Here is a 20,563-nt window from a genome sequence, read left to right as displayed (position 1 = left end):
TATCCATGCTCAGCGTGTATGAATACTTACTGTCTGTAGCTGACCAAAACCACCAAGATGGCTGGAATACAGCAGAGGATGATGATAAAAGCCAGAGCCAGCAAGGCCCCTTCTGTATAGCCTAGACTTTCTCCTCGCTTTTTAATGCTGGTCACTGCCTCTGGAGTCCGGATCTCCAAGATGCGTCCTCCTTCTCCATAATACGGCTGAAAGTCTTTATTGATATCGAGTAGTTTGCCATCCAAAAATCTTTATTATTTGATAAACAGTAAAATCAATGATGTTAACAGAGAAAGGTCTTTTTTAAATAAAATATTTTCATAATATCTTTCAATATTTTCTTTATAGCATAAGCTGAGTCAGAAGTCTTTTTATGAATAAAAAAGCATATCTAAAAAGCAAAAGCTAACAATAAATAACACCTCTATATACACATATCCAAGATATTAATTACAATGGCTCTTATTTAACATGCTTACAGACTTGGGGAAAGTAACTATCAATGTCATTGAGCTTTATATCACTATGTTGAAATTATTTACATTATTAAGTTATACAGGTGGAATAAAATATACTATTCTAAAGTATATGGCATAGTTTAAAAATATATTCCTGCATTTTATCCTCCAGTTCTCAGAATGATTCTATAAAATAGAACCATAATACTGATTTACTGCAGACCACAAAGCTACACAGTTGTGGAAATAGGTCTAAGATACCAGCCCAAGCCTTCAAAGTGTATATTGTGTTTCATCACACCACTTCAAATGTCAACACTCTCAAATCTCAACCAAAACATTTTTTATGGGAAAAGAGTGAACAAATTAAAAGGTGGTTTTTTTTTTGTGTTTTTTTTTTTCCTTCCTAGAAAGAGAAAAATAAATAAATGATGCAGGTAGTAAATCAGTATAGTCAGGATGGCCAGAATTGGTGGTCACCTTCAGTTAGTACTTCTTGCAAACCCTTTCTCTAAATAATGCAATTACAACTATGGGCATTGTATTGGGGAGGAGAATTGAGGATACTTTTTAATTTTATTTGAACAATTTTATTGCATATTTTAGGCTGTAATTAGCAGGCATTTTTTTTTAATTCCCCAGGAACATTTAAATAATCCTTTTCAAATCCTGTATATTGATACAACATTTGTTCTTAATACCACAAAGCCACAGTATGTCTTAGGTGTTTTTTCCTTTTGGAATTTTTTAAAACTTTTGTCTATAAAGGTGAAATGTCTTACTATAAAAGATTGAAAAACACAAAATAGTTCAGTAGGCAAAATTATTCAAAAGCCTACAATGCAAAGAAAACTACTGCTAACATTTTAGTCTAATCAAGTTGTCTATTCTTTTTTGTTTTTTTGCTATTAATAAAATATTTTATATATTTGTAACTACATGGCATATATGAGGTAAAATATTACTTTAGAAATATATATAAACATAAAATACCATGCTAGTGCTGAAAATGTGGAACACACAAAGAAATATGAAAGAAAAAACTAAAATGGCTCAAAATTTTACCATTAAATGATAACCAAAGAATGCCATACTTGGATATTTTACAGGCTATTTCATACCTTTTGACATTATTTATTCTGATTTTCTGAGTGATTATGCTGACTTTAAATCTAGTTAAATGCACTGTTCATAGTTTCCATATAGAAAAAATAAAGAGATGCCTGATAATAGATATGAATTTCACTGGATATCATTAGTATTCCAATTTAAGAAACTAATGGCTCAGATTATTCAGTTTTAAAGCTATGTATTTTTATTCAAGTTTTCATACTATAACATAAGGCAGTTAGGATACTTTTTTGGTTTTTTCTTTTACAAATGTGCTTTTGTAGATGAACATAATTTTTATATCAATTTTCCTAGATTATTTTCAGATATATTAAGAAGTATAATAAAGGCTTATCCATTGTTCCAAGTACTAGATTAGAAAGGAATAGTAAAACATCTTGTTTAAATTATTTATAGTATAAAGTAAGAAATTCCAAATGAAGTACAGATTAAGAGTTCTGTCACAAGAAATATATCATTAGAAACTGGGAAAGATCAGAAGTAGAGGAAAATCATTAATTGCAGGGAAAAACTACCCCTATTAGATGGATCCACAGATCAGAATTCTTTTGGATTCTATTTGATACCCAAGTCACCTAAAGGAAGATATACTAGTCTTTGATATTATAATAACTCCTTTTTCAGATATTTACTTTGGTTTATTTCTCAATCTAGGTAATCATAAGTAGTTGTTTACTAGAAGAACTGATTGCTTTTGAATCCATAACTGATCTAGAATGTCTTTCTTTTTTGCTGCATATATGCAAAACAACTTGCCCAGGCAAAAACTGAGTCATAATGTTTTTCCTTAAAACCTCATTGACTTGAGTCTCATTACTTAATTGCAAATTCTTCTGCGGACCTCTGTAAGATAGACTGAGGATGGGGTTGGAGACCAGAGAAATCCTTTTCATAGTACAGGGATAAAGGAAGTGATCAGCTAAGGCTGGGGCACTGAAATTCCCTGGACCTGTATCTCATACAGAGCAAGAGCTTTAGAGATAGGGAAGTACATTCACTCCTAGGGCTCAATTAAAGATCCACTGCTTCAGCAGAAGAGTTGTGAGCAAAATCCACTACAGTTGAAGGAGGAGAGGGCTAGGGCTTCTTGGGCTAGGACCCTGCAGGAGTACAAAGTAGACATCTGTGACTGGTTGGGGGGGGCAGGGAACTCTCTTACACCAAAGAACCTCCACAAACATAAAGTAGAATATGGATGCCATGGGAAGACAGAGAAGGAAAGCTGAGAAAGCTCGACCCCAAGTCCTTGACAGATGGGCTAGAAGAGAAAAATAGAGATACCCCTCCCCAGAACTTCTCATTGTCTCATCTCCAGCCCCACCTTAAGAGAAGAACCAAGCAACAGGCAAGGACAGTTTACCACATCAAGAGAGTTAAGAGAATGGAGAGAAACCCCTTCTGTGTCACAGGCATTCAGGGTCTACTGAATGACAAAGAAAGCAATAGAAACAAAAACAGGGATAACCCAGACATTGGCACTATTCACATAGGGACTTTGATACAACTCTGATTAGTACTTTACAGGATCTAGTGTAAAGAGGAAAACATGCTTGAAATAATCGAGAAATTCAGTAAAGTGGTAGAAACTATAAGAACCAAATGGAAATGCAAGGTTTTAAAAAATATGTAAAAATAAAGAATTCCTTCAAAGAGTTTATCAGTAGGCTAACACAGATGAGTCAGTGAACTTGAAAACAGGGCAACAAAAATTATCTAAACTAAAATACAAAGAGACAAGAAATGGGGGGAAGGGAGAAGAACAAGAACAAAGTGGAAAGAAACAAAGAGAAAGAGAAAAAAACAAATTTTAATTGAAGATCCAGAAAAGGAATAAAAAGAAAATAGGGTATAAAAAATATTTTAAGGTATATTGTCTAAGATATTCCAGAAATGAAAACAACAAAAACTCCCAAAAAAATACAGATTAAAGAAGCTCAACCACAAGAAGAATAAAAGCAAGATAAAAATAATATAACTTATTGCAGAAAATTATACAATTCAGACAACTAAGCATAAGAAAATCAAAATACTATTAATATTGTGAAACAAAATATGTAATTGTCATTAAATTCCAGTCTTCTCTATGCAAGTATAAAGTCTTAGAAATTTTTGATATAGTTAATCAAATTTTAAAACTCACAGTGAATTCTTTAGTCTGGGCATTTTGTAACAATCTCAGTATTCTAGTATATTTGTTCAGTGTTAAAAATAAATTTTCAATAACTTTCATAATTTCAGGATAGATATAACATCTTATAATAATATCTGTGCATTATCAGTCTTGAATTATGAAATATCTCTATAATTTCATTATAAAATATTTCAAGGAATGCTTCTTAGGTTTAAATTAGACCCATGTTTCTCAGCTATTAGTTCAAGCTGAGACTGCTAAAGCAAAATTTTAATACTTCATAGCTATTTTATCCTCTTCTCAATATAAAAATATTTTGATTTATAGTTATTCTATTTTTTTCCTTTCCTTCCTGGCTATAATAGTTATTTAATTTAATTTAGATCTATACTCTTCACAATATAATCTAGGTTTGGGAAAACTTGTTTAGAATGAAGAATGTTGATCATGTACCTCAAAGTATCAGTTGAAACCAAATTGGCTTCAGTTCCCAAATCTTTTTATCTCTAAAATGTTTACAACTACAATTCAAATTATAGTCATCATTATTTTGTTCTTTAAAGCCAAGCTATTAGCCTAAGGAAAATAGATATTTTTATTTTTATTTTATTTTTATTTAATTTTATTTATATTTTTTTAGGGCCACAGGTATGGCATATGGAATTTCCCAGCCTAGGGTTTGAATCAGAGCTATAGCTGTCCTACTGTACCACAGCCACAGCAATGCCAGATCCAAGCCATGTCTGCAAGCTACACCATAGCCCGCAGCAAAGCTGATCTTTAATCCACTGAGCAAGGCCAGGGATCAAACCCACATCCTCATTCTAGTCAGGTTGGTTTCCCCTGAGCCACAATGGGAATAGAACTTAGATATTTTTATATTTAGGAAAAAAAGCTTCTTTCTAACAATCTGTCATCATATTTAAAAATAAAACCAAAGTATATAAAAACATAGAATGCAGATTTAAATAAATGTTAGTAATGACAGTTAATAGAATAAATAAATTACTTCTAATATACACTTTAAGTTATTTTTTAGATTAATAAAGTAAGCAAACATTGACTTTGTAGACCTAATTGCTACTTCATTTGGATGGTGATTCTAAAGCCTCAGAGGAAGCGTTGCTTCAGTCATGTTTTCCTCACAATGATTAGTATACTATCTTTCTTATGGCCTAAATATCTATTGCATATAAACTGATTATATTATTTTGCTATTACTACTTAATAACCATGGATTTTTAAAAAAAACAAGGTGATAGCAAGTCACTATTTCATCATTGCTGAAATAGGAGTAGTGAAATTTTATCAGACATAAAGTAAAACTAAATTCAGATTCTATGAGTTTCAATAAATAAATGGGTAAAGAGATGTTTACTAAATGAAAACATGCACCCACATATAGATACATATGTAAATTTGTATATGCATATATTTATTTGTATGCTGTTTATTACACATATAGGCAAGAAACACTAAATTCTGAAATAACAGATTTTGGTACACACCACATAGTCCAAATATTTAGACAACATATATGACTACATATCAATATGTATTTTTACTAAAAAAAACCTTTTACTTTAGATTAGAATTGCATGCCAAGAATATTTTGTACACTAGGTGTCACTAGAATAAAGGAGAAACTAACATTAAAAAAAAAAAAAAAAGCTGTTCTAGAATAATTTCCAGAGAATATGTAGCAGCATTTTAAGATTCTGTATTTTCTTTATTTTTAGAATTTATAACTCAAATATTCAAATATTCAAATTCATACCACGATGAAATGTCACATAGGGGATGAACTTAGGTGGAAGTAATTATTCCCTCTGCTCTCCCATCCCAAAGTCAAGGAAAAACATCAGATATCAATTTTTGCTGATTCAATAAAACCTTGAAGAACACTAGGCTTGTTCTTAAAATTCAAACCTACTGAGAAAGTTGCAGTTGTGGTGCAGCGGAAACAAATCTGACTAGTATCCATGAGGATGGGTATTTTATCCCTGGCCTTGCTCAGTGGGTTAAGGATCTGGTGTTGCTGCTGTGAACAGTGGTGGAGGTTGCAGATGTGGCTTGGATCCCACATTGCTGTGTCTATGGCTTAGGCCAGCAGCTTTAGCTCCGATCCGACCCCTGGGAACTTCCATATACCTCAGGTGCAGCCCTAAAAAAAAAGAAAAAAAAAATTCAAGCCTACTGACATCATTGCAGGCAAACTGCCACTTTAAGAAGGAATCTGTGCTTTCCTTTCAAATAGCTGGGGTCCTAGAGCAAAAGTGGGAGCAGAGGCAAAGTGAACTTAATGAACTGTTCCTTGCTCTTAAGCATAATGGATCCTCTGACATCTCAAGAACAGATTCTCTGAAGTCATTTCATCTTACACAAAATTCTAGGCCTGAGCACCCTAGGGATTGTTTTTAGTGTTTTTGTTTGTTTATTTGCTTGCTTACTCTTTAACTTTCAACAACAATTTTGTGGGTTTTAAACTGTATGTACCTGAAACCTTAAATCAGGAATATCTATGGGTGGTACTTTAACCAACGAACTGTTACACACAATAAAAGTACTTACTTAAAAAGCTCATTTCTGTCAACGGCTCTGTTGGTTTGGGGGTCAATTGCATAGACAGTCAAGTCACACTTAGTGTAATCTTCTAGAGAAAAAGCATCGCCATGCCGGCGAGCACCGATGGACTCCACCACAACCTTGGCACCAGGAATTTGCTCCTGAACATAACGATCCAAAATCCTGTAAATAGATCAAAGCATAAACATGACATTCTGATGGGCTCACTGGGGAAAAAAAATCACCTTCAATTTGAAATGACATTTAGTAAATGAAAAATGATGACGGCCTGGTTTTCGCTAATGTTTATGGAATAGGAACCCTTGAAAAATTTTCTCTGTATATTTAGAGCATTTAACTCCCAATGATGCTGGAAGCTGAAAGAGGTCATCAACCATGTCCTACTTAAGTCTAGAGTTTAAAAATTTATGATGCCATTAGAGACTTTACATGGCTCATGAGAAATGCCAACTATGTTGTACAAATAGAGCTGTCCATGCTTTATAGGAGCTGTGGGGTCATTAGAACCCTTGAGTTCATATGGTTGATGTTAAATTACAACTTCCACCATACTTTGTGATACCAGGCACACAGCTATATGCCAAAGTGCAAGAGCAGGATACCTGTTTCCTTAAGTGCATAAAGACCCCCAGAGCATTATAGCAGTGGGAGAATGTAGGGATATTTTGCACTGCCAAATTTACCAGGTTAAGATAAAAATATTGCATGAAAATCTCAGCAGCTACTTAGGTGAATTGAAACAACTAGAAGCTATAGCATTTAATATAGAATAGGTAATATTCAATAGAAAAGACAGTAATAATGTCAACCTGTAGGTAATTTTCTGTAAAGTACAATTTTTTTGCTAATTGGATAACTTGATTTTAATTGAAAGTGCAAATTATTGCCAAATAACTGTTATCTGTATTGCTGCAAGTGGTAATTTCTTTAATGTTCTTTTCCTTATTAAAAACCTTATATTATGAATCCTTAAAGATTAACATTACAATGCATATTATTAAATATTTATAGATATCTATATGTAAATGAATTAATTTTAATAACTATACATGGCAAATATCTTAAAATTTATCTATAGATTCAATGTTCCTTTTGGAGTCCAAGCTGTGAGGCATTTTGAGGGAAGAGGGGGTAATATATTCTAAAGTCCTTTGATACCATAGGAAATAACTTTTACTTCAGATGCCAAAATTGACTTGCTTTCTGCTCTATTAAAACATAAAATTGTGGCTTTCAGAGTCTGCTGTGTGCTTGGTTTGCCCTTATTTAAAGAACTACTGGGATACTAAATTTTAGAGGAAAGGGCTGTACCATTAGACACAAGTCTGGAGTTCACAGCAGGGGACACAGCCAATGTAATCAAGTGTTTGCTTGTTTGCTTTTAAATTTGTATAGAGGAGCATAGCTGAAATCTCTCTTACTGAAGAATTATTTCTTTTCCTTTTCTCTCCATCAACCATACCCACTGATCTCTCTGACTTAGAGTATCTTTACTGATGTGATCCTTGCTAAAGAATAAAGAAAAGAAAATGTGGAAAACAGAAGGGGGAGGGAATCCACTTGGAAATACCAGTTTGTAGTTGAATGCTGCCTCCCAGGAAACTGAGGAGAATGGCTGTACTGGGACATTTAGGCTGTCTAATATCATTCAGCCTGTGTTTTAAAATTATTTTCTTGAGAGACTTATGCTCACTTAATAAAAATAAGAAAAGCCCCAGAGTCAAACCACATTACACTCTTGACATTTTGTAGGAGGCACAAACAATGATTAACATAGTGGTGAGGAACGCTGAGGTTTGGCTTCAGTTTTCCTTAACTTATCAACTGCATAACCTTTGACAAGTAATTTTGAGCTCTCAAGGTCTTAGTTGCCTTAACTACAAAATGAGGAAATCATTTGCCACATGGGATTGTTGGGTGCATTAAATGAAGTTTTTGCTAAAATCTTTACACAGTTTTTGGCACGTAGTTACTAATTCATAGGATATGATTAGGGTTTTAATTTGGCTTAAATGTTTTCATAGATAAGCTTCTTGTATTTAACTCATTTGAGACATTTAATGAATTTATGGAATTATTAAGAAAGCATATTTATCACTAGTACTATTAGTTCAGATACCAAAAAACAAACAAATGTGAATACCTTGTTAAATATATGGCAGAAGGTAGGTATCTGTGCCAATACTGCACTTTAGTAGTTTCTAACAGCTACAATGTACTTATACAGTGATTAAATATGTCCCAAGGAAATCTTTTACATATGCACAGATATACAAAGGCAATGAAATACATATACAGTAAAGAAACTTGTCTATTCTTACAATAAAGTAACTTGCCTATTGAGCTTGTGTCTTTTTAACATTTCTGTGCAATATTGCACAGACAAGTGTGTCATTTGTGCCTAAAGAGTTAGATGTGGAATGAAATATAACTGTATTAAATCCTTCATGGTATCAGGGAATCATAAATCAATTAAATCTGAAAATGAATTCCATCATTTAAAACATGTAACAATGTAGTTTCCGGGAATATTTTTTTCTTAAACACTTAAAGATATTTTGGGATGAATTATCTGTTATGAGAAAGCAAAATGTGTACATGTCCGTATTTGAATTCCTTCCTTATCTTTTCTGATATATAAAACTAAATTTAATTATTTTAAAATATGAGCACATTTGGTAAAAGTCAATCTTTCCACTTATCATCTGTTAATATACCTATGCATTTCTTCAGTGTCTGTCTCCATTACGTATATATATACACACACACACGATATGTTACTTTGAACTGGCTCAAGTAAATACTGATATTTAAATTTCTCTTAATATATTTTTCTTTAATTTACTAATAGATTAAGTCAATTCACACATACAATTTAGAATCAAATGTCATGAAAATTTACATCATGTAATTTCATCAAGAACAAACATACTCTGCAGCCTACCAATCTAAAGTATTTGCATGCTACAAGGTCACTGTCAAATTATGGTATATGATATTTTGTTTAAAGCCATTAATTAATAAGAAAGTTGTATAATTTATATATGTATACATATGCACATAGAGATACATAATATTATTTATCAATCTGCAATATCTGTTATCATACTCATATACTGTATTAAGGGAGATGTCTGTAATTAAGTTTATATAATGTTAATAGTACCATGAACCTAAATTCTTCAAAGCAATATATTGCTTCAAATATGTGTTAATTCATTCAAAAAGACACATACACCCCTATATTCACTGTAGCACTATTCACAATAGCCAAGACATGGAAACAACCTAAATGTCCATCGACAGATGAATGGATTAGGAAGATGTGGTATGTATACACAATGGAATACTACTCAGACATAAAAAAGAATGAAATAATGCCATTTGCAGCAACATGGATGGAACTAGAGACTCTCATACTGAGTGAAGTAAATCAGAAAGAGAAAGGCAAATACCATATGTTATCACTTATATGTGGAATCTAAAATATGGCACAAATGAATCACCTACAGAGCAGAAACAGACTCACAGACATGGAGAACACACTTGTGTTGCCAGGGGAAGGGGGAGGGAGTGGAATGGACGGGGAGTTTGGGTTTGGTAGATGAAAACTATCACATTTGCTGTGGATAAGCAATGGGTCCTATGGTATAGCACAGGAGACTATATCCAATCTCTTGGGGTAGAACATGATAGAAGATAGTATGAGAAAAATAATGCATGACTGGGTCACTATACTGTACAGCAGAAATTGAAACAACACTGTAAATCAACTATAATAAAAATTTTAAAATAAATAAATTACAAGTAGTACAATCGAATATGGCAGTATAGTACTTGATTATGGCAAAATTTCTCAAAACAAAGAACTTTCTGATCTTCTAAGAAGCAAGTATAGTACAAAATAATTGGTATTTTGATTATAATTGTTAAATAAAAATTAAATTTTCATTAGGATTTATTATTCTACCCTAGTTAAAAGATCTATAACATACACATAATATTTAGTAATATGTTATAATGTGATCTTTAGACAAAGTTTCAAAGGCTCTAAGGAAACACATCAATATAATTAACATACACATTACATGTTTACATATATGTGTGTTTACATGTTATGTTTTATAACATGTTTACATGTAAATATATGTATATATAACATGTATATATATACTACCACATGATAACTAATTAAAATTTAAACTAGTTTCTAATTTAAACTAATTTCTTAAAATAAACCTTGAAAGGCATAATTACCTAAAACTTTTTCTATGCGAAAAGTTTTTTTTTTTTTTTAATCACAAACTAAGGGTACCAATTAAAAAACTGTTTCAGTTAACTAACTTATTATTAAACCAAGTTATTTTGGGTTGAGGCCCCTAAGTTTTAATTTATAACATTATTTTATCCAGTTACCTATAAGCACATTTTCAATTAGTTTCAACCAGAAATTGCATTATAAAAAAATTAAGTGTACTGAAATAGTTTTATAACAAAAACTGAAATAAACTCAAGGTAATAGTTTTATAACTATTACCTTTACTGAAATAGTTTTATAACTAAAACAGATACTTACGGCTGATTTAACTTTTATTATTTTAATACTAAAATTATTACATCAGCCATCTTCTTGGTTACCTATATGTGTGAATAAGCCAAGCTTAAATTATCATCTAATGAGCATTTCTGGCCTTGTTTCCTAGGACAGCTCACTCCCAAGAAAAAATAGATTGGATTTTTAATTAGGTTTGCCTTCCAATAACCATTATACAGAGGAAGTGGTTAGGAACCCAGCATACTGCTGGCCCATACACATAGGTTCAAATTAATCTTCACCACTGGCTGGCTGTGTCTTTGTGGAAATTATTCCAACGTCTCAAATTTTAGGGAACTCATCTGTACACTGGGGAAAGTGATCATATCTACCTCAAAGGTCTCTGTGATAAATTAACTAGATAACTCCCATTAAGTGCCCCAAACCCAACAAATAAAAAGTGCACCACAAATGTTAGCTATTTGCTGTGGTGGTTGTAGAAACTGCTCAGATTTCATGATTGTAAACCCTGCTTAGCCTTCTGTTGAAGTAAATGGTTTATATTTAACTAGCACATAAGGAGTTCCACTCCAGGTACTTGTCGATATTTTTTCAAAAGCTTGGCTAAAAGAATCAATAGGCAGTGCAGATGGCCAGAGGGATATGCAATACAGCACAGGCTTTCCTAATATTCTGAACTTATATCCTCCGTTAACACAGACCTGTAGAGACTACCCAGACCGTATCCTCAGCAATGTTCTGGTTTCCATGGAGCACTTTCTTCATGACCTTAGGAGATATTCTTTCTATGATGTCCCACGGGATAAAAACATTTTCCTCCAATCTGGCATCTCACTCAGAAATAGTGCTGCCTTTCCATCAAAAGTGGTTTGGTATTTTTGAATTTTGTAACTGCCTTATATTTTTATATGTTAATTTTCTTGCTTTCTTCACTTTGGCCTTAAAATGATGAAAATCAAGCTTGTTTACCACTCTATAGTGACTCTGCAGGACTTTGTAGCATCTCTGTTACTATTCTCACTTTGACTCCTGTAATTTCTATTCTGTTTGCTATGCTTTTATGACTCATGTTAAATATATTTACCTTGTTTCATTGGATGAATTATCATAAGCTGCCTTAAATTATTAAATAATGTTGAACATTAAAAAAGTGGCCTCTACTATAATTTAGACATAAGTGAAAGTATCTAAAATATAGTTTGTATTGCTGCTGATACAAATGGAATTGTCATATAAACACGATTGAATTTATTTCTTGCGTTAAAAACCAGCATCACAGAAAGGTAAATCATGTAGACCCTGGAGGAAGTGAAGAGAAGAATTATAAATATGCTTAAGAGAACAGAGGAACTGGCTCTTGCTGATCAGGTGTCTGAATTGAGTGGCTGCACAAGCAAACAATACATTTACCTTGTACCATGGGTGGGACTAATTATAAAAGATAGTAAGATGTTCTACTTGGCAAAACTTCTGGGCCATAAAACATAAAAGAATATGACAGAAAGAAGAATTTGGAAAGAAATAAATGCCCACTATGTATTTCGGAAATCTTTAGAAAGCAACTATAATTCAAATGTTTTCATGGAACCATATATCATGCACTTACTTTTATCTTGCAACTTCTTTCTAGTTATTTTCTACTTGTTGCAAGAAAAGCTCTGAAAAATAAATTGAACTAAATGATATGTTATTTGGGAAAAGATAGATAAAACAGAGATAACACTTTACCTTTCTCTGCTTCCGTCTTTAGTTTCTCCAGTCGTGTTTTCAAATATTTTTTGAGGAAAATATATATTGAAGCAGAAAAGTGCCTTTTTTCACAGTTTTTGTTAATGGATTTTTACCTTCGGAATATGAGTAACCACTTTCCCTCAAATTACAGCATAGAATACACCTGTATAAGTTAATGTTTTCCTCCATCATATGTTAAAAAATATTTATTCAAATTATTGTAAAATTATAGCACAAATCATAAGTTAAAATAAGAATATCACAGCCAATATACTGGTACCTTCATTACAACTGTCACTTGTGAATTAAATTTACTTTTATTTTCCGCAGTCTAGCTCAATCTACTGTTTAAGCTCGCTATTTTCTTAAGTAGAATACTTGTTCCAACACTATGTTTTTTTCATGTTTGTATTTTTCTTAAAAGGAAAGCAAAGACAATGTAAAAATGTATCTGTCTATTCTAAAACTCAAAAAATAGTGTTTTTAATTGGCCTTCCATTAAACTATATTTTCAGCTAAGGAAGATCCTACTTACCTCTTCTTAAAAACAGTTCTTAAAAACAGTAGCAATTGCTCAACTATATTGAACATTATTTTAAAACAAAAGTAAGGGAGTTCCCGTCATGGCTCAGTGGTTAACGAATCTGACTGGGAACCATGAGGTTGCGGGTTTGATCCCTGGCCTTGCTCAGTGGGTTGAGGATCCAGCCTTGCTGTGAGCTGTGGTGTAGGTCACAGATGCGGCTCGGATCCCGCATTGCTGTGGCTCTGGCGTAGGCCAGTGGCTACCGCTCCGATTCGACCCCTAGCCTGGCTCCATATACCGCGGGAGGAGACCTAGAAAAGGCAAAAAGAAAAAAAAATAATAAAATAAAATAAAAGTAAAATTAAAATATCCTCAATGGAATTATAAAAAGTATGTGCTTGTTTATGGCTTTGTTTTCATTGTTTCTGAAAAAAGGCAAGAAAAAAACAAAAAATACTGAATCTGACAAACGATATTATCCAAATGTAACTAAGTTCCATTCTTTTTCTTTTTTTAATGTATGTTGCTGAAAAAAATGAAAGAGGAGCAAAATCAAGTATTTAAAATTTTCTATATCATATATATATATATATCAGATGGCAAATATTAAGAAAGCTGATTTATTTTCCTTCAAAACTGTTTTTTTTCTCCCAATAGAAAATGGTCTAGTTTTGACTATAAACATTCAGAAATTTGTTAATTTCTGAGAGTAGGGTTAATTAATGAATGGTGAGCAGGATCATTAAAATATGAAATAAACCTGTTGAAAGCAAACACATCAGCATACATAACTGTTTACTCAATCAATATCCAATGGAATCTTAAGAAAAAGTAAAACTAGTTGATCAGTAATTTGCCTTTGGTTAATTCTGAAGTGTGCATGAGTAACAGTATCAGCATTGTTTTGTGCAAGTTTAATTGTATTCAGGCTATGTAGATTTTGTAAAGAACTATGACTTCTTATAACATAAGGAATTGAAAATAAGGATTTCTTCTTGGAAAGACAGGAAGTTACTTCTTCCTCCACCAAAATAAAGCCCCAAAGTATTTCCTCTACCAAAATAAATCCCCAAAGAGTAGCAGATGAACCCCTTTTATGTCAAAACAATGACTTATCTAGACTTTGAACAAATTCAAATCAAATTTTTCTCTTTGAAAATTTTTCTTTTTTAAATTTTTTTTAAAAATTAAAAAAAAATTTTTAAATTTTTTTCTTTTTTTAAAAGACATCACTTCTACCTTGAATATTAAAAAAGGATTTAATTTTATACTGAGTATATGTTTTATTTTTATGAATGGTTTCAATTTATTTTATAGCTATTATGTGCCTATTACAGAAAACCTTATTTTCTTTTTCTTTTTTTTTTTTTTTTTTTTTTGTTGTTGTTGCTGCACCTGTGGCATGCAGAATTTCCTGGGCCAGGAACTGAACCTGAGTCACAGCACACTGACAAGCCACAGCAGTGATTACACAGAATCCTTAAACTTCTAGGTCACCCATCAAGGAACTCAGAAAACATTATTTTCAAAAGTTGTGACATTGAAATGTCTGTGCTTTATTTTCTGATAAAATTAGATCATTTGTGGTCATTCTCTTTTGATAACCTCTTCAAGTTTGACTACATCTTTGTGTTAAGTACACTTTAAAAAAAATTGGCATGTGATTGGGAATACAGCAATTCAATTTAGAACAGAGCAGATAAGAAGGACTCCACAGCTAAATAAACTCTCAGTACAATGATATATTTCATATGTCCCAGCTGAACTTATCTTTTTTTTTTTAACAGATTTTCATTGGTTTGATAGGATAGCACCATATTCAGTTCACATGGAAAAAATGAGACAGAAGAAAATAATCTTAATGTAAGGCTAAGAAAATGCCTGTGGGGAGGAGAAAATGGGATTTTAATATATTACCAAGTTGGGAAATCAGCAGGATGATGGTGAAAGAGGGAGCTGACATCCAGGGCATATATTGATGTGAATAAATGTAATTAAGTATGGCCAAATAAAATCAGTCCTTTCCAAGATTACATTATCATTACTTTCACATGTATAATTTTATCAAATTCTTCAATGTTTAAGTATGGCAAAATATTATTTTGATTTTTTTCATTTGCTCAGATCCAACACCCAAGAGTCATTATTGTTTCTTAACTTTCTCATATGTCCAATCCTTAAGTTCTATAGGCTGTACTTTCAAAAATATACCTTTAACTTAGTCCCTCCCTATGTCCACCCCTACCATCCATCTAAGCCACTCTGATCTCTATCCTGCACTGCTGCTATATAGATGCATGACTGGTCACCTGCTCTCCCAAACCACAGAATGTACAACACCAAGAGCGAACCATAGAGCAGTCTATGGATTTGGAATGATTATGAGGTGTCAGTGTAGGTTCATTGATTGTAACAAATGTGCCACTCTGATGCAAGATGTGGCTAGTGAGGAAAACTGCTCTAAAAAATCAAGTTCATTTTTTTAAAGGAATCTAAAATTTTTGTGCCTAAGAATCTCAGATTAAAAACACACATTATCCAAAAAATCTATAAGAAGGAATCCTGCATTTGCCTGCTATGCTTATTGCACGAGCAAATTTATATTTAATTCTATTAATAACAAAAAAAAAAGCAATACAAGATTGCCATCCTTATTCCAGTTTTGAAGATTTGGCCATTAGTGCTAAATATCTTTCCCAGAGATCATCCAATTATAGTACGATTAAAACTTGTTTGTTTGAGGAGTTCCTGTTGTGGCTCAGTGGTTAACAAATCCGACTAGGAACCATGAGGTTGTGGGTTCGATCCCTGGCCTTGCTCAGTGGGTTAAGGATCCAGCCTTGCCGTGAGCTGTGGTGCAGGTTGCAGATGTGGCTCGGATCCCACGTTGCTGTGGCCCTGGTGTAGGCCAATGGCTACAGCTCTGATTAGATCCCTAGTCTGGGAACCTCCATGTGCCATGGGAGCAGCCCTAGAAATGGCAAAAAGACAAAAACAAACAAACAAACAAAAAAACAAACTTGTTTGATTGAATCCATAATCTGAGTTTCACTACTAAACTACTACACTAGAACACATAAAAACTCTGGTATCTCTCTGCCTTACCCTATTGACTTTGGGTCACTAACATCATTTGTATAGAATGTATGTTATTCACTGAATGTTCACAATTTCCAGTGTCCTAGATGGCTTCTATTATTTAGTTCTCACAACAATTCTATCATAGCAGTTTTATCAGCTCTGGCCAACAAATGGCGAAACTGAATATGGGGAAGATTAAATTATTTGCCCAAGCTCATGTTTCAAAACCAATATTATATAGTCAAAGTTCCTTTCAGAATGATACATTTCTCTCAAGGCTTGGAAGATGCCTGATTTTTTTCCTTCATATCTTCGTATCCATGTAAGAGTAATAAATCATATAACTGCTATGAACTTATATTTTTATGGTGCCACTTTTTTCAGTTTTCATAAATGTTGTCTTACTATGAAGAAGAGGGCATCATGATTTTGCTTGTATAAAACTTTCAGTCATTAAAATGCATCAAATGCCTACTATATAGCTGGAATTATAATAGTGAAAAGTAGATTTTCTATCCCTATGAAGCTTAAATTGATACATAATATAAACATTAGATAATCCTTTGAACAAAAGCAGAACAAAGGGTTAGAGGTTGAAAAGAGTGTCATCTCTTTTGGCTAGTGTAATCAGAGAAGGCCTGCTTCAATAGGTGGCATTAAAGCAGCTAAGAGAGAGTTGGGCATAATTCTAATTTTAATCAGCTATTATTTTACTAAAGGTTAAGCATAGATAAACCGCTTTTGCAGAATAAACAAGACACTGTGTGATTGCTATTCCATGCTTAAATGTTGATAATCACCTCTTTCACAGGACATTTTATGTGATACCCAAAAGTTCAGTTTTGGAAAGCATCAAGAAATAATTGCTGCAAAGCATATATGCTTTCATTATAGGGGAGTCACTTGTGCCTTAATCAGTGACTATTGTATTTTATTTGACACATAATTACTAAGAGGTTAGCTATCTGACTACCTGAAATTCTTCTGGTAACTGGGAAGTGTGAGATACTTTGTTAGAAAGAGGCGAAATGACAGTAATTGGCATCTGTCAACATTAACTCAATAGAAGACAAAGAATAACTAGTAAATACTACTATAAAATTATTAAATCATGGCAGACTAGGTTGGGATAGTTAAGAGTAAGATAGTAAAGGCATTATAATAATTCTAGATAACATTTAGAGTATTAGAGAACTTTGGATTCATAATCATAACTTTGAGTCAACAATACAGAACATGTTCAGCCAGGTTTTGTGTAAACTGTTCAAAAGGCAGAGGGGCACGGCATATATATTAAAACATATGTTGTTTAAAATCAGTCAACTTGGTTTTTAAAAAGAAGAAGCTTTAGCATCTAGACACACTATTTGAGAAGCAGCATTCCCTGGCCTAGCTGGATTGGTGAGATAATGAGCTTTTTGAATAATCTGGGGCCACAAAATCAAGATATATACTCAAATCATGAAGTTATGATTTATTCCTCACATGCAGCATTTTGAGGTTATGTTGACCCATCAATCTAAGCATTCTGAATAATAAGATCTTCTCAATCTAATTTTCATTCCTATTTGAAGATTCTCTTAGAATCTTCACATATTTCAAATGAAGCTTCCAATCTCAGTAAAAGAGTGAGCTGAATTATTTTTCAGAAGATGTTTTAAAATCCATGTTTAGTATGAACATGGTAACAATTAAAATGACCCAATTTAATAAAAGCTATAGCCATTTGAAAATAAATATATAAGTAAGCAAAACCATTACTCTGTAAGATCTTCTATCTTTTTTTCCACTAGAGTAGGAGGTACATTAGAAACGATGACTTGCATATCCAGCTGATTGACCACAGAGACCTGAAAGAAGGAAAAACAGGATTCATGTGGCTCTTACCCGTTAACATTCTTATCATCAAAAAGTAACATTTTTTTTTTCTTCTGTACAATGCATTGACACGGTGTGTCCCATTGAGAAATCTAGGGATAAGGGATATTTCTAACTACACAATTTCTACTAGATGTGGGAGCAGGTTGAGAAGGAGAGAATAGTTGTATACTTCGAGGTGATAGAACTCTAAGTGACTTCGACTTTTGTTGGTTTTGTGTTTGCTTGTTTTCCTAGTTTTCACAAAAGTGTAGGAGGTGTTTTTGTATGTTTTTTAATTGGGTTATTTAAGAACACCCAGGAAAGTGGAAAACCCAGCTGCTAGAGCTTATAAACCCCAGAAGATGATTTTTCATTGTGACTAAGAATCTGGGATATGAATAGTTAGAATAATTCATTCCACGTGATCACCATATGTAGAATTCATGTCTGCTTTAGCCAACTTTATGTTTGTGCAGATATATATATATATATATATACATACAAACTTACAGATGGGCTGAAATAAGCTAATTTAATTGTGCTTATGAATCCATTCTTTCATGTAATATTTACAGAGTTCCTTCTATATCATTATTTAGAAAAATGGAAGAAAACCAATAGTGTTTGTTCTCTGCTCACAATGTACCACTTCCTGGTTTTCTCAATACTCTACAGGCTTTAAATCATGCAATTCTAACGATTACTGTTATTTATTCCAGTTTTTAAATATAAAAACTAATAAAAAAGAGACATTTATAATGGGTCCAATTAAGCACAAGCTCCAGAGCATATACTCTTTACTATTACCCAATACAGACTTAGAAGATATAAAGTCAAATTAAACACTGCTCCACACATATATTACACATGATTAAAATTGTGTAAATGCATATGCACAAGGACCATGAATTGAATACTCTGGATGAGGTATATTTAGCACTGTATATCTTCATATAACTTATACCAGGGAGTAATTATATTTTGATACAGGCTCCAAGTCTGCCTATAGATGCCCTATCAGGAGTCACAAACTCAAATATCTTCAGGGACCAGGCAGGTAACCTAAGTAAGTGAAGGAGCCCAATGTTTCAAATAATAGAGAGAAATAGAACTGGGACAAATCAGAGACATAAGCCTCATAAGACATAAGAGGTCAGCTACTACTCAGCTATAGTGAATACTGGCATGTGGGAAAACAGGTCCAGATTTGCTGGAGTTTTCTGTTTTGGGGGAAAGGAAACATTATGTGAAATATTAAAAACTAATTTGAAATCTTTCAAACCATTGTGTGAGCCTAATAATTCATGTGTGCTGACTATATTAACCCAGGTACTGCCTTATTACCACCTATGTGCAAAGAGCTGACATTGGCAGTTCAAACCCTGTATCCTTAACTCATTATAGGCATTTGGGATCAACTGTTTAAATTTTCTTTAAACATGTAGATGAATCTTCAGTATGTCTTCACACACAAAAAAACCCCAAGTTCATTAGAAAAGAGATTATTACAGTTCTTGTGTAACTGTCTTTTTTTATTTGTATTAGTCCTGAATTAAAAAAAAACAGAAATCATATTTAAAATCTTTCGTTATTGTTTTTTGTTTATTTCCTGTTTTTTGTTTTAGTTTTTAGTAGTAAAAATATGTGGTAAAAATCTCTAGAAAAATGTAAATGAGACTCTCACATGTAACTGTGTTTCCTTCCTTCCTTCCCTCCATATCTTTCTTCTTTTTTTTCTTTCTTTGTTCCTTATCTTCTTCATTTCCCCATTCTTTCATCATTAGATGAGGGAAGGTTAAAAAAAAATCTGGTCAGGAGTTCTCCCTGTGCCATAATGGGATCATCAGCATCTCTGGAGAGCTGGGATGCAGGTTTGATGCCCAGTCTGGCACAGTGAGTTAAGGATCCACTGTTGCTGCAGCATGGTGTAGGTTGCAACTGTGGCTAAGATCTGATCCCTGGCCTGGGAACTTCCATATGCTGTGGAGCAGTCAAAAAAGAAAAAAAAATCTGATCAAAAGCAAATAGTCTGGGATAAATGGTAATTCTGGACTGTTATCTCAACAAGAGTAGATTTCTCAGCTTCCTTTGTTGTCTGCTTGGAGCCATATCATGGAGTTCTGATCAATGGAAAGTTAGTGGAAAGGAAAAAAAAGATATTCTTAAATTTGTCCCATGTGTGAACCTCTTCTTTTTTTCCCAATCTCTATCTGAATAAAGAAGCCACAGAGAAGAGCAAAGACACAGGATGGAAGGAAAACCAAGTCCCTGAAGCTTCATTTGTACGAGAGCTGTCAAGAATACCACCCAACCATAAATGCTCTTATTGTTGGGCAATGTGATAGAAAAATAAAAATTGTTAGTGTAAACCATTGAAATTTTGGAGTTTTCTGTTACATGATGAAACATCTAGGTATTTATACACATGGCTTTAAGATTTTTACCAACTGAAGATCAATGAGAAACTAGAATGCTAGTTATATGTGGTACAGGGAAATGACAGA

General features: G+C 33.0%; 1 protein-coding gene and 1 long non-coding RNA gene across 8 annotated transcripts in view; one reads left to right on the top strand and one right to left on the bottom strand.

Moving 5' to 3' along the window:
- LOC125115965 (uncharacterized) overlaps nt 1-20,417 on the top strand; it is a 118,258-nt gene extending 97,841 nt beyond the window's left edge. Inside the window, exon 10 of the long non-coding RNA XR_007132214.1 lies at nt 20,280-20,417. This is a non-coding gene — a long non-coding RNA (uncharacterized LOC125115965). The remainder of the gene's footprint in view (nt 1-20,279) is intronic.
- PCDH15 (protocadherin related 15) overlaps nt 1-20,563 on the bottom strand; it is a 734,454-nt gene that overhangs the window by 25,391 nt on the left and 688,500 nt on the right. For all 7 annotated transcript variants that reach the window (XM_047760762.1, XM_047760764.1, XM_047760769.1 and 4 more), the window contains 3 exons: nt 17,961-18,049; nt 6,292-6,468; nt 31-249 (listed from right to left, as the gene is read on the bottom strand). In XM_047760762.1, coding sequence (XP_047616718.1) covers nt 31-249; nt 6,292-6,468; nt 17,961-18,049 — 485 coding nt within the window. The remainder of the gene's footprint in view (nt 1-30; nt 250-6,291; nt 6,469-17,960; nt 18,050-20,563) is intronic.

This window comes from Phacochoerus africanus, chromosome 15 (genome assembly GCF_016906955.1).
Source record: "Phacochoerus africanus isolate WHEZ1 chromosome 15, ROS_Pafr_v1, whole genome shotgun sequence".
In the NCBI taxonomy this organism is placed as follows: Eukaryota; Metazoa; Chordata; class Mammalia; order Artiodactyla; family Suidae; genus Phacochoerus; species Phacochoerus africanus.
Note: the sequence above shows the minus strand (reverse complement) of the source record. Positions and strands in the feature narration are given on the sequence as shown.